The sequence below is a fragment of the Asterias amurensis genome, chromosome 8 (genome assembly GCF_032118995.1).
Source record: "Asterias amurensis chromosome 8, ASM3211899v1".
In the NCBI taxonomy this organism is placed as follows: domain Eukaryota; kingdom Metazoa; phylum Echinodermata; class Asteroidea; order Forcipulatida; family Asteriidae; genus Asterias; species Asterias amurensis.
In genome coordinates this window covers 19,572,012-19,587,368 of record NC_092655.1, presented here as the reverse complement: position 1 = coordinate 19,587,368, position 15,357 = coordinate 19,572,012, and the positions used below count along the sequence as shown (strand labels likewise).

The 15,357-nt window shown below is 39.9% G+C and overlaps 1 protein-coding gene across 1 annotated transcript; it reads left to right on the top strand.

Annotated features, from left to right (window-relative positions):
• The first annotated feature begins 1,768 nt into the window (after positions 1 to 1,768).
• Positions 1,769 to 14,031, top strand: LOC139941045 (mini-chromosome maintenance complex-binding protein-like). Its single transcript, XM_071937458.1, has 14 exons — positions 1,769 to 1,915; positions 3,345 to 3,424; positions 4,091 to 4,231; positions 5,171 to 5,314; positions 5,765 to 6,055; positions 6,496 to 6,602; positions 7,102 to 7,268; positions 7,613 to 7,736; positions 8,372 to 8,486; positions 9,047 to 9,212; positions 9,753 to 9,886; positions 11,049 to 11,219; positions 12,095 to 12,183; positions 12,428 to 14,031. Exons 1-14 carry the CDS (start codon positions 1,858 to 1,860, stop codon positions 12,546 to 12,548), a joined length of 1,908 nt encoding a protein of 635 aa, XP_071793559.1. The 5' UTR covers positions 1,769 to 1,857; the 3' UTR covers positions 12,549 to 14,031.
• Positions 14,032 to 15,357: the final 1,326 nt, after the last annotated feature.

Sequence of the window (15,357 nt, the reverse complement as noted above, 5' to 3'; positions counted from 1 at the left end):
ATCCCATGGGAGGGAAGGGGGTTGTTATAGCATAGCTTAAGAATTTACATTTTTGTTCTGGCATTGGGTCATTTTAAAGCTGACCTACTTTCTGTGTTTGAAATAACTGGAGTCGGTTCTTGTATTTTAGTTCTTTACTGCATGCACCTTGCAATTTATCTGAGAAGAAATTAACCACGAGGAAACACTGACGAATAAATTTTTAAATAATTTGAAGTTGAACAGAGAAACATTTACTTGAGCGGGACTTGAACCTACGACTTCCCAGATTGACATGCCGGTCGATTTGGTAGGGATTTCTGTTGCCCCGCCCCCCCCGCCTCCTCCCCAAACCACCACCACCAACGGTGAACTGTGCACACAATGCTTCTGATAGCGCCCTCTTTTGAATCAACCTACTTCAGTCCTTGTTTTATTTATTGTCCTGCCAGCTATTGTGGGCTAGAATCTCCGGGTACATTATTTCCTCAAGACAGCCGCACTCAACTATTACTGATGAGCTGTGTCGACAGTCTCCCTAGTTTGTTCGGGTGCCAATCAAAAAAGCATAGTTTTCCTACGACCGCCGAGGAAAAAATGAAGAGTGACCAATGTTGCTATTGTTCGTATTATTTGGTGTAATTGTAATTGTTGTTTTTTTTTTTTTTTTTTTTTTTTTTTTTTTTGGGGGGGGGGGTAAACTCCGAAATGACCAAAACTATGTGTACACCTCGTATCCCTAACTAAATGATCTTTAATAACAGACAATAGGCTATACACGGGTCACTCCCTTGGTGCACAGAAACGCATTAGGGCTGCGCATTATTAAAAAGGTAAGAGATCTGTTACATCATGGTGTAACCGCAAACCTTTCTTAAAGACACTGATCACTATTGGTCATTGTCTAAGACAGTCTTCTCACTTGGTTTATCTCAACATATGCATAAAATAACAAACCTGTGAAAATTTGATCACAACCGGTAGTCGAAGTTGCAAGATAATAAAGAAAAAACACCCTTGTCACACCAATTGTTTCTTTTCAGATGCTTGATTTCGAGACCTCAAAATTCTAAATAATATGATGTATCGAAATCAAATTCGTGGAAAATTGCTTCTTTCTCGAAAACTACGTCACTTCAGAAGGGAGCCGTTTCTCACAATGTTTTATACTATCAGCCTCTCCCCATTACTCGTTACCACGAAAGGTTTTATGCTAATAATTATTTAGAGAAATTATTACCAATAGTGTCCACTGCCTTTAAGCCTACCACATACAGAAAGGACCACTTTCTCCTTGGGCCTACCTTTTCCACACCTTTTCTACCCCTGCATGCATAGCCTTCAGTCTATCTTAAAAAGGTGACATTATTAATTAGTCCTGTGTATTATGCACACAAAAATTGTTGTAATATTTATTATTATTTACAAAAAATTGATCAAAGAAGACATCACTTAAAAATAGTGTTCAATTTATAATAATGTTTATGAGCGAACTAGTGCGATGATTGTTTCGTGGGTTGAACATGAAATGTTCCATTGAGCGTATAAAAGCCATGTCAAATGGAACATAGGCCCTAAGGCCTAGCTACTCTCCCAATTGCACAAAGTTCAAAACAATCACTAAATTATTAATGTGATTGTTCTTCAAGTGACAATTATTTGCAAAAAACTCGCGGTAAAGTTTCAACAGAGGGCGCTATACTGCACGGTGGAAAGAAAATTAAATGCCCTTGCAGTTCAAGGGTCACAAATCACGTGTACTTGTTTCGCGCTCTTTAAATCACTTGTTTATAAAATAAAATAATAAGTTTGGCGGTGCACGGATCTTTGTTTACGATTCCGATCAGAGTTGATTTTTTGAGAGAACGACTGTTCAAAATGCCAGGAATTGAAGATTGGCTCAACCGTCCACTGGACATTGTCCAGGGTTTGTTTGGTAAGTCGTGAAAACCACGAAAGGAGCAGTTTGTCGCAGTCTCGGTTTACTTTCAATAAAATAAAATGATCATCCATCCTTTGGTTGTCACACATCCACATGGTCCTACAACAATGTGACATTGTTCACGTGTGCCATTGTTGACGTTTACTTTAAGAGTGAGACAAAGTCGCTCGGTCTGCGTTGAAATTTCCTTTTAAAGGCAGTGGACACTATTGGTAATTGTCAAAGAGCAGTCTTCTCACTTAGTGTATCTCAACATATGCATAAAATAACAAACCTGTAAAAATTTGAGCTCGATTGGTCGTCGGAGTTGCGAGACCTATGATATGAAAGAAAAAAACAGCCTTGTCACACGAAGTTGTGTGCTTTCATATATGCTTGATTTCGAGACCTCAAATTCGTGGAAAATTACTTCTTTCTCGAAAACTACGTCACTTCAGAGGGAGCCGTTTCTCACAATGTTTTATACTATAAACCTCTCCCCATTACCATGATTACTCGTTCCCAAATGAGGTTTCATGCTGATAATTATCTTAAGTAATTACCAATAGTGTCCAAGTAAGATATTAATTCCGATGAGTACAGCCAGAAAGATATCCGACAATAACTTTTCACAATTTTATATAAAATTTGTATCCTATTTATAAAATTAAAAACTAAAATTTATTGTGTTGACTGTTGATGTATACTAAATTTGACCGGCACTAGCTGTAGAAATGAATGAAGCGGTCGCACTAAATACCGACAACTCACGACACCTCATGACAACTCACGACAACAATTTTTAAATGCACTTTAACAAAACATTTGAACATAAGTCAACCGTTAAATATATGCACAAGAGTCATATGCATCTAAACCACTTTTAAACTGTTGAAAATTTTGTTTTTCTTTTTGGTTTTAGCTATACTGTTTTTTTTTCTTTTCTTGTTAGTAACTAAGCCAACACTCTGGAATTCAATAAAAGTGGAAGATTTAAATATAATATTTTTTAAACCTCTATGGGGACTATGAGAGGCACATAATATGGTAAATAATCAGCTTGCATATTGTATCACCCCTGCGGTGTAATGGAATCGTCCAAGTACGTTGAAAGACAACATGGCGGATATTTCTGTTCGTTACTAAATTCGGTGTAAAAAAACACTTTTTGTACACTTAAAAATACAATTTTTCAACAGTTTGAAAGAGATTCGGGTGCATATGACTCTTGTGCATATATTTACCGGTTGACTTACGTTCAGATGTTCTGTTAAAGTGCATTTAAAAATTGTTGTCGTGAGTTGTCGTGAGGGGCTGCGAGTTGTCGGTATTTAGTGCGACCCGAATGAAGTTCTCCCTTGACATGCATGACACTGCACTGTCACTGGTCAATAAAACTAAAATATTTCATTTCTCTCCATTTTTGTTCTTCAAATTATTCTAGATATAACTGACAAAAGCTGGTCAGATAAAGTGACAGACTACTACACCAAAAAGCTTCAAGACAAAGATTCTTTGGAATGGGTAAGTTCTTACTTCTACTAGAACTATGAGGTTCAATCCGCTATCGTTTCCACGAAGGAGACAGTTAGCTCCACGAAGGAGACAATTAGCTCCACGAAGGAGACGATAGCAGAACGAACCTCATCATAGTTCTATCTAGTCTAGGAGTCAGGGCTGTATGCTTCGTTTTTGAAAGGGCAAGGGCACCAAGGCATTTTCTTCTTGGTAAAGGGCACCCTATGATGAAATTGCAAATTTGTACTGGAGCATTTCAAGGGCACCAATGCAATGACCAGGGGACACGGAGGCAATCGCCTCCGTTGCCTCCGTGAAGTATCAGGCCTGAGGAGTAGGTAAGTTCAGGCTTGGAGTTTCATCTTTGAAAGGGGCACCAAGGCCAAGACCTATCGAGAGACTAAATGAGATTATTCTCTTAACTATGAGGTTTGTTCCGCTATCATCTCCATGTTAGCGGAACAAATTACAAACCATAGTTTCTCTAGGCTCTACTTAGTAAGTTGCGATAATCGTAACTGTCACGTAGGATCATGGAGCTATAAAAAGGTAAGCTCCATGGTAGGATCAAGGTTTACGATTATTATTAATATCATTATTAAATTTCATCAAATTTAATTTGCATTATTGTGGAATATTAATTAATTAATTAAATTTGTGTTACCCCTACAGGTGCCGTCCCTCAATCACAGATCCTTGCATCTGTTGAAACCAAACACCATGGTCCGGTTCCGTTGCATGATTCAGGACATGTACGACCCTGAGTTTTATCTCGGAGGTTATGAAGTGGTTGACAAGACTACAGGCCAAGCTGTGAGTATCTTGTTTGAATGCCATCAATTGCTAGACGTTTCCTGATCTTCAGAAATCTACTCTGAGATAGTAGAATATAGAGAGACAATTTTCTAAAGCACAAAATCAAGTAGACAAACCAAATATACATATTGATACGACCCCATGCGATGCCTCAAATCCAATGACGCTGTGTGGTCATGATCAAAGCAGGCCGGTTGCTGCACATGGAATTATGAACTCTCAACCAGTGACTGCACAACAGACTCAGTACCAGGAAATCTTCGGAAAAAAACACATCTACTCTCGTATTCCAGCTGACAAAAACTGTTTTCTCAACTCAGTATATATCCAAGAACTATCCCAGTGTGGCGGTTTCAACTTTCCGCCGTGTTAAGTTTTCCGAATGACCAAATACGGTAACATTACGTCATGCGACGCCTGCGCACAGCAAGCGAAAGTAGTCAATTGTTAGTGCCGTACTGAGTCCTGGAAAACTGAACATGGCGGAAGACTGAAATCGCCACACCGGAATGGAACGCCCTACCAGATCTTACTAGAAGCACCAAATCAAACATCACTACTTTCAAAACCCATCTTGACAACCTAAACATTTCTAAATTATCAAGAGGGGCTCACTTTAAGATTTAAAAGCGCTATCCAGCCCATGCACACGCTCCTGTACATCATAGCCCTTCCAGGCGATTGTACAGTAACAACCAGATCCAGATCCAAGCCCTCCGTTGTTATATTATTTAGGGAGGGTGCACATAGCTATGTGGTGCAAACACTGTGTGGACATTCCTTTGTGTTGTATAAAAAATCCTTTTCTTCAACACTGTAAATAACAATGTGTGGACCTTTTTAATACTTGGACTTTTAATTCAAGGACCTCATGAAATTTATCCACTTAACAGAGAGCTGTTTATCAGAAAGAGGGTTTTTGCTTTTCCTCCACAGATGATGAAATCGGGAAAGTTCCAAGATCTCGCAGAGTGTTCTCAGAACCAGAAGTTGAATCTTCAATCGCCGAAGAACATTACGTTAGACAGACAGACGTTCTACTGCGTCCCGGTCCCAGCAGAAACAGACTGGGTCAAACAAATATCCTTTGTTTTTTTAATGTTGGTTCAGAGGCAAAATCATCAAGAAAAGATACAAAGGTCACATGTGAAAATTTTGGCTGAATGAAGGGTCTACTGAAGAGAAAACAAATGAAAATGGTTGCGGCAATTTCATAGGAATCTCGAATCTCGGATCACTCTCCATTTTTAGGTACCACCTGTATTTTTGTTGGGCGAGCAATTGCAAACGGACAAAGATCCTCACACATCTGTGAAACGGTTCATGATCTTTTCTCAGGATCAAAGTTTGTTTGGGTGAAGGGAGTCCTTTCTCTAAATATTTTATACTACTAATAGCTGCAGTCTTTTTTTCACCAAATAAGTTTTTATGGTTATTGGTTTTTGGAGTACTAGCTACAATCCATGACTATACCTTTATATTCAACAATTTTATCTTCACAAGCAAAAACATTTCCTTAACAAAATGTACGCCTTTTCTGAGCACTGTCGCCACCAAACATCGGAACCATCCACCTCGCAAGGTTCAAGGGTCAAGAGGGCATTGGAGGTCGATGACACGGCCCTGCCATCCACACAATCAAAAAGTACAGATCAGTCTGGTACCCAGGAGAGTGATGTACCAATGGACACAGTAACAGGAGATGAGAACCAGTCCGAGAAAAGAACAAGAAGGTCAGAGGGCTCAGGTCAGGAGTCAGTGACCTCAGTTGACCTGAACTACCCCCTCCCAGATGAGAAAGGGCCAGCCTGTATGGTGAAGGTAGGATACAAACTGATTTTCACAAAAGAAGACTTTTAACAAAAACATGGACTGTGTCCAAAGTGTTATTAAATATTTGTCAAAATCAGTCAACAACTAGATACTCTAGGCCTGAAATTACCCAACGGCCATGGATAGAATGTTCTTGGCCTTGCTGCTCCTTCAAAAGTTTCCTAGAGACAAAGTTTTTTCAGTGGAGGTACCCTTTCAAGCGTCTTGCTCAAGGACAAATATCCTGACTGGGATTCAAACCTACACTCGAGTGACTAAGCCATGACACACTACATCCCATCAAAGTAGACTTATTGATACTGAACCTTGTTGACAACATTGATTAGGCCTATAACTTGAGTTAAAACTAATAAAATAATCCGGTTTTTTTTCTGCAAAAACTGATAAATTACTTTCACCTTTTGGTTTGTTTTTGTTTTCTCCCAAAGGTGTACGATCATTTTGATACTTTCCGAGTGAACGACGTTGTTGAGTTTATTGGCATATTGTCGGTCGACCCTGAGTTAGCCAACTTGCCTGGGCATGCTCAAAATGGGTAAGTTACAAAATGAAAACCAAACACACTTCACCATCCTTTCTACGAGTACACTCATAAGTTTCTCAAGAAGTGTCACTCTGTGACCTTAATCAATGCAGTTCACAAGGCTGAGAAAACTTGTTAACAAGGATGCTTGCTTTGTGTCAAACCAAAAACACCAGGGTTAACCTTTACTCTTCCATGATATAGCTTAATGTCCCATCCGAAGGACAAAGCACTTGAGGTAAACTGTTTTGCTCTTGGACTCTCGAACCAATACTCTGCTGATTAGAAACACCAGAGCTCGGGGCCGGTGATCTGAAAAGTTTAGCGTGACGCCCGGCCTTACCATCGATCCCTGCATGTTTGTTTTAATTATGTTTTATAGGGGCATTCTGAAGTTAAGACACTCGTTGGGTTTTGAGGAAAATAAAGTGTATTGTCAAATGTGAATGTAGTAAATATGTTTTTGTAAGATTCTCTAAACCGTGTTCTATTTCTAAACTTGTCTTTCCAGTGAAGCATCTTCGGACATGGAAGGAGTAGATGAGTTTATGGCAGAGCAGACAGCGCACTCCCCGCCTCCATCACTGGTACCCCGGCTCCATGCCATCATATCGCACAAACTTCAACACAATAACCCTTTGGTACCAGTTAATTTTAATACAGAGCAAGGCAAGACGTGTAAGTCTATTTTACAAATTTTTCTCGTGAGTTTTTTTTTTAGGGTATGATGCACACTGGAAAACGTTGTCATGTTTTTTGGACATGATTTTTGTAATAAATTGAATTGAATTGAAAATGTCATTTGTGTCACAAAAAGGCAAAATTCTGTAAGTGATGAAAAAGTAAGTATTGCTGAACAATTTGTTGTCAAGCATCAAATAAGCTGGGGAACAGCCTTGCTGGTAACTATATTGTTTCATGCTTAGCAGATTATTTTCACCGAAGCAGCAATATGCATTTTACATAATAAACCACTTTTATGAAAATTGTATAATAACGTTATTGTGTTCGGTTTTTTTCAGTGATGCAAAGTGTGATGAGCGAAGCTGGCACTATTAGGGACCAGCTCAGATTTGTCCTACAGCAACTTCTCTTTGGGGACGCTCTTGCCGCAGACTACCTGTTACTCAACCTGGTGTCATCTGTGTAAGTTTGAAAATATATCTTCAGATTCAGAATAATTTACATTTCTCTAACAGACGATCAGAGCATACTGATCATAAACCTATGATTCTTTTCAGAACCACCCCAACTCAATTACAGATTATCATTACATGGTGTTGCCGCAAACCTTACAGGATCGTATTTCCACCATGCAAAGTTTCAAATCCTACTTCATTAACATGTAAAACGGCAGATTTGTTAGTTTTTTTGCTTGCCTCAAAATACTCTAAAATATTACCGTAGTAAACGGGTGCTGCATGCTGCTTGTGTGTGTACTTAATCACTTTAAAACTGAATCAATCCAGTTCGAGCTAGTTTGAACCAGTTAACCGTGCAAGAGGTTTGTCTTGTCTCCAACCTATTTTAAAAATGATTCTCAAGCATAAGTGCTGAAGTGTTTGTGCTTAATCACAGGTTTGAACTGGATCAATCCAGTTCAAGCTGGTTTGAACCAGTTCAACAGTGCAGACTTTTCAAAATCTAATTCTCATACACAAGTGCTGTAGTGTTTGTGCTCGATCACTTCAGAACTGGATAAATCCAGTTTGAACAGGTTTGAACCAGGAAAGCTGACGACTACACTGGTGTTTCAAATCTAAAAAAATTCTTCTTTCTAGATATGCCAGAAGAGACGTTACAGCCCTCGGGAAGTTTTCATTGAATTTGATTGGATGTGCAGAGCCCGGCTTCAGCCAATCACTGCACAGTGTGCTCAGCCAACTGCTAACCAAAGTAAGAACTGCACGTCCATCAGCTATTTTCTACCTAAACATTGAGACCATTTACCCAGGGGTGTGTTTTCTCGGTTATAACCATTCACAGTTTTGTTCAGTGGCCAGTAAACCCAATGGCAAGTTCAACCGAAACAGTTATTGGTTACGACCGCGAAAACACACCCCTGGTGAAAAGGAAAACTAATTTCAATTTATAGACTAAATTGTTTGCTGGCACGCCAACTTTCAACTAGTCCGCTGTGCCAATGAAAATTGGAAGAAAACAAACCAATACTAAGTCTTGCTTAGTCTGACACTTTCCTTTTATAAACTGCAGTTGCTTGTACCTTTTTAGCTCTTCAAGTTAGGGTACCAGAGTAATGCTAAAGAAACTTTCAGGCAACTTGGTTTGGAATTTTTTTTTTTTACTAAAAAAAAAGACGCATAAACCACCACGATCCTTTGAGAATTATTCTTAAGTAAGAAAGAGAGCAGCGGCGATTTTTTTTTATGTCCACACCAGAGTTTCGACCTAAATTTAAAAAAATATTTGATTGTTTCTTTTCCAATTTCCCCCAGTCACACCATCTTCCGCTGTCGTTAAAAAACATGAACAAACTCCGCCTGACACCAAAAAAGGATTACACAGCCAACAGACTCAAGAGTGGGATCCTACAACTCAGCGACAAGACTCACTTGGTACTCGACGAGACGGCCCTGCAGCCAGGACAACTCGACACAAATGGTATGATGAGACGAATGAGTTATTATTTATTTCTGATAATCAAACCGAGAATGCCTCATATAAATCATCTCAATCGCTCTAGCCTGCAAGCCTGAGGAAACCTGTAGAAAAGGGTGTTTGACCTACAAACACTGGGGGTTAACCTCTACTCTTCCGTGATAAGTGTTCTGGGTTCTTTTACGTGCTCTATCGATCCTAGTACACAGGGCCTCTGGCTTAATGTCCCATTCGAAAAGACAAAGTAGTTATGGTGACAAAAACTGCTTAGCACAGAAACATCTTGCTTAGCACAGAAACATCTTGCTTAGCACAGAAACATCTTGCTTAGCACAGAAACATCTTGCTTAGCAGAAACTGATTACCAGCCGAGATGCAGTGTCTACAGAGCTTCAACGGGTGCCCTGTTATTATCTTAAGCAAATATCCAGGTTCACTTAGCAGTATTTTCTACACTACAGTTTTATGGGGAAAATGTACAAGTCTGACTAAGGACAGTATTATTGAAGAGCGCCCTCTAGTGACATTTCTTTCTTGTCTCAGGTGTTCAGAATCTGACGGCTATTGGAAATGCCATCTCCTGGCAGAAGATTGATTATGATTTTGAGTTCCACAAGACGGAGTTCATGACGAATATCGTCTTCGTCATCACCTCGGAGGGAAAGTCTCTCTTACCGGTAAGGGCGCACAACATCTTAACGTTGTTAGTTTCCTTCACTTACTTCGTCAGTTACCCTATCAGTAAATGGGTTTGACCTGCGTGTGGTGGCCAAGTGGTCAAGCACAATGGACTCAAGCTCTGGTGTTTATGAGCAGCATGTGGGTTCGGGTCCCTGTCTTGACACCTGTTATGTGTCCAGCATGTGGGTTCGGGTCCCTGTCTTGACACCTGTTATGTGTCCAGCATGTGGGTTCGGGTCCCTGTCTTGACACCTGTTATGTGTCCAGCATGTGGGTTCGGGTCCCTGTCTTGACACCTGTTATGTGTCCAGCATGTGGGTTCGGGTCCCTGTCTTGACACCTGTTATGTGTCCAGCATGTGGGTTCGGGTCCCTGTCTTGACACCTGTTATGTGTCCAGCATGTGGGTTCGGGTCCCTGTCTTGACACCTGTTATGTGTCCAGCATGTGGGTTCGGGTCCCTGTCTTGACACCTGTTATGTGTCCAGCATGTGGGTTCGGGTCCCTGTCTTGACACCTGTTATGTGTCCAGCATGTGGGTTCGGGTCCCTGTCTTGACACCTGTTATGTGTCCAGCATGTGGGTTCGGGTCCCTGTCTTGACACCTGTTATGTGTCCAGCATGTGGGTTCGGGTCCCTGTCTTGACACCTGTTATGTGTCCTTAAGCAAGATAATTGACCTTTATTGCTTCATCCTTCGGATGTGATGTCAAGCTGCAGGTTCCGTGTGTTGTGTTATGCATAAAAAGTAAAATAATGACAGTATGTATTTATAGTGCCTTTACAAAAAGATCAAAGCGCTGAACAGAAAAAGACGAGAAACAAAATACAAAGACGGGGGTAACAAGAACAAAAATGATGTTAAGACGTTTGCCGTGTAAAAGTTTCAAGTTACACTGACTGCTAAGAAAAGGGGTTTGCCAACGTTTCTGTCAGTGACTGCTGAATACACTGCAGCACCTTGTAAAACCCAACAAGGTGTTCAGTAAATGGGTCTTAAAATTAAAAAACTTCAAAAACCTGTATGAAAATATAAAATAATGAGCACTTTAAGACAACCGAAGATTTAGCCCTATATAATATCATAAATAATTTTAAATCCTACAAATTCTCACAGTATAAAAAGTATCTTGATGACTTTTAAAATGTTTGTTCACAGAATGATTGCCAGGTTGCAATACAACGCAGCACGTCGTCGAAGAGCATCGCTGATATCCAGATGAGCATCCAGAGCCTGATCAGCTCAGGCAGCATTAATCTCAACCAGATCAGGACATATCTAGGGATAATCCCCTTCATAGATTACAGCTTATCAGATGAGATGTCCAAGGTGAGTGACGGAACTGGGCCCAATTTCAGAGCTGCTTAAGCACAAAATTATGCTTAAGCAAAAAAAATCATGCTTAGTAAAATCAGATTACTGGCCAAGACTCCACTCAATTGTTATGCTAAGTAAACAACAGCTAACTACCAGTCACAAGCAATGTATATGGCATGACATTTTGGCCAGTAACATGTGTAAAATAAGCGAGCTATTTTCGTGCTTAAGCAAATTTTTTGCTGAAGCAGCTCTATGAAATTGGCCCCTGTCTTGAAGATAGTGAATTGAAACATGTAGCAGGCCTGTATTCGGTTTTTTTAAAGGACATGGGCACAAAGTCATTTTCTCCCAGGTCAAGGCCACCCTAATGAGAGAAAGACAATGATAGGCAAATCTCAATATGATTCTGACCTCAGTCGACTAGAGCAAGAGAGGGAGATGATGAAATTATAAATTTCTACTGGAGCATTTTAAGGGATTACCAGGGGGCATGGAGGCTATCGCATTTGTTGCCTCTGTGAAGTATCAGGATTGATGTAGTCGTAAAACTGAAAGACGAACCTTGCAAGTCTGCAATTCATCATCCTGCTTCTTGCATTGCTAGTAAAAGTCTGTCCCAAGCCAATTAGGCTCATCGGGCCGTTGTTTATATCTGGTTTCCTTTGCATTCCGCCGGACAGGATGCCAGTCAATCGCAGGGAACTCCCAAACTCTCGTCAGGAGCCATTTGTACTTCTGGGTGGAGAGAAGCAATTGAAGGGGCACCAAGGCCAAGATCAGGGCAAACGGAGGAAATGCATGCTCTGTTCTCTGTGTGAATTCAGTCAGCCTTCTTTCAGTATAAGTAACATCAATTTGTTTTTCTATTTAAATGTGTTTTACAGGTAGTTGAGCAGGATTTTGTTGACGCTCGGAAATCTGATCCCGGTAAAATGACACAGGAAGATTTCCATTCATTGCTAGTAACTGCAAGGTGAGACAGCTGTAAAATGTTGTTTATTTTCATATTTTATTTGAAAGTTTCAAAGGTCACCAACATTACAGGGAGGAAAACTTCACACATATGTGCACATGTGACCAAAGAAAAGATGAAAAGGCAAAATCAGTTTAAGTTATTGCATTTAAGCTGATTTTCAATTTGGGTGTGAAAAATGAACCGGTGTTCTAATAAGATATTCTAGTTTTTAATATCTTTTTCTTTTTTCGCTAATTTGAAGGTTGTTGAGTATCTCAATGGGTCAAGCATCGCTGACGAGAGACGCATGGGGGAGGGCTAAGAGAATGGAGCAAGAGCGAAAAACTCGTCTGAAGCAGGCGATCTCGACATCCCAGCCCTGAAATATCCCGCCGCCACAGATCTTCACGAGAAGTAATTACAGTTTGATCCTACTAGCAAAGAAAGCAACCGGTGTGGCAGGAGACTCTGTCCCCCTTGGAGATTCTGTCGCTCCATTATGGCGAACTGTACAAACTTCTTCTGATAGCGCCCTCTTTTGAGTAATCTTCATTCCAGCCAATGTTACTTTCCCATATTGGGGACAGATTTCCCTTGGACACAGATTTCCCTATGACACTGGTTTTGTTTGTCTGACGTGAAGGTCTTTTTTTTTTCCTTTGGGGAGGTAGTGCTTTCTGCTCTACCAGCCAGGCTTCGGATTGATGATACCCAAGCCTACATCCATTTGGACTGTAAAGGGGTAACCCTGTTTCAGCCCTAGGAGTAGGTGGCTACGGCCTCTGGAATATAATAATTGTAGCCCATACCTTGAAGTGGCCTTCAGACCTTGTGTGTCTGGCGACTTGCATAACAAAACAAAAACAAAAATTTAAAAAAATGTCTCACTTTGGACTTTTCAGGATTTTCGCAAGATTTTGTATTTTACCAAGTCTTTGAAAAGTCATTAAATTTTTATTATTGCTGCATTCATTTATGAAGTTTGTGATTTTGAAGTTTTGCTAATGAACTTATTTTTGGCATAAAAATAGTTTGCTTTGGAACTGCTTTCCGTGATTTACAGGAATGTATTGTTGTGTGGTGTGTCTTAGCACAACAGTTAAATGCACTCAAGCTGTGGTGTTTATTTGCTTAGCATGAAATTTCTTCCTTGATAAAAATAGGATTACTAACCAATTTTCAAATTGTTTTATATTGCTTGTTACTGGTATTCAGCTAATGTTTGCTTATCCTGAAAATCACGTGGAAATTGGGTTGGTAATCCTGTTTTTATCAAGGAAAATATTTCATGCTCAGCAATTTTTTGTGCTCAGCAACTGTATGAAATTGGGCCTGTAGAGAGGGTCGTTGCTCAGCTCAGCCCAGCCCAAAACGTTTATTACAGTGAATATACTGATGGTCACAACAGTTGGCAGGGGGAAACGGCTGGGTAGAACTATAAAACATATACAACAGTTAGCAAAGACAATTATGTATTATAGTGTGGAAATATTATGGTCAACCATTTTCATGGTGTAAGAATAAAACTAAAACATTTTTAGTAATATCACCAAAGGACACTGTTTCATCTTGTCATTTTGTTTCGACCAATATAGTGTATCCCTTTCCCCACCTACAAATGTCAACATGGCTTTGTTAATGGGAATGTATACGTTTGATAATCGCCCTGATTTCAATAAATCTATGCCTAAAGCAGCTTTCGATAGTATAAAGCAATTTGAGAAACGCTTCACTTTGAAGTACATGTAATGTGGTCAGGCTGAATGTGGTTATGTCAAAAGATGTCCGTTTTTATGCCCCAAAATTTGAATCTGAGAAGCGTACTGTAGTAATGCGTCTCAGGTTGTGTATTCCTACTGGGATTAGTCTTCATTCTACATGGACGTATCGCCCCGGTTTTCGGCAATTATCTCAAAAACGCGACCACTTTTGGAAGTGTTGGTTTTTATTGTATAAATACACATTTATATAGAGTTAAAACAATCGAACAGTTCCAATTAAAGATACTTTGCCTATAAATCAGTCAATCTCTTTGAACATTTTGTTCCACGGAAATGAGCGTTGATGGTTGTTTAATGTATTACAGTTTCATACTCGGGGTATGACGCAGAGCAAGGACCAGGGCCCATTTTCACAAAGCTGTCAAAAAGAAAAGTATTGCTAATCAAATATTGAGTGGGGCACCAGCCACAACAAGGCAAACTTAGAGTAATGTTGGTTGGTAATCTGTTTCTGCTAAGCGAAAATATTCTCTGCTTAGCAAGTTTTTGTGCTAATGGGCTTCATGATATTGGGCCAGTGGTGGATTTCACAAAGAGTTAAGACTAGTCCTATCTCGAGTTACTAGTCCTAACTTAGGACTAGCCATACGTTTTTAATGTCTCCTAGGACTAATCCTAAGTTAGGACTAGTCCCAAAATCTTTGTGAAATCGACCCCTGGTTGCTCTACACAGGGAGGGTTACACACATTATGTTTTGACATCCCTATGTTTTTCAGTCTTTACGATCTTCCCATAAAGGGAACTCGGCCAACTCCCACAAAATGATACAAACGAAAAGCTGACAACAGAATCTCTCTTATACAAACAATGGTTTAATCATTTCTCTATGGTTTAACGACTCTTGACACTATTGTCAAAGACCAGTCTTCTCACTTGGTGTATCTCAACATATGCATAAAATAACACACTTGTGAAAATTTGAGCTCAATCGGTCGTCGAAGTTGCGAGATAATAATGAAAGAAGAAAAACATGCTTGATTTCGAGACCTCAAATTCTAAATCTGAGGTCTCGAAATCAAATTCGTGGAAAATTACTTCTTTCTTGAAAACTACGTCACCTCAGAGGGAGCCGTTTCTCACAATGTTTTATACCATCAACCTCCCCATTACTCGTTACCAAGTAAGGTTTTATGCTAATAATTATTTTGAGTAATTACCAATAATTATTACGAAGCGCACAATTCAAGAAATTGTGATCCAGTAACTAGACGACAATGTAGTCTATGTGAAATCAGTGGTTGGCTTTGGGGATTCGAACCTACAACCTCGTCCTTGCAAATCCTGCAGTCCATAACCACTGGACACACCCTTTCCAGGCTCTTACCCTTTCCTGCCCTAATAACCCTAGCGTGTAAATCATCGAGGGTTTCGGAACATAGGGTGGTCCATGAAGATGGGTGTCGGAATATA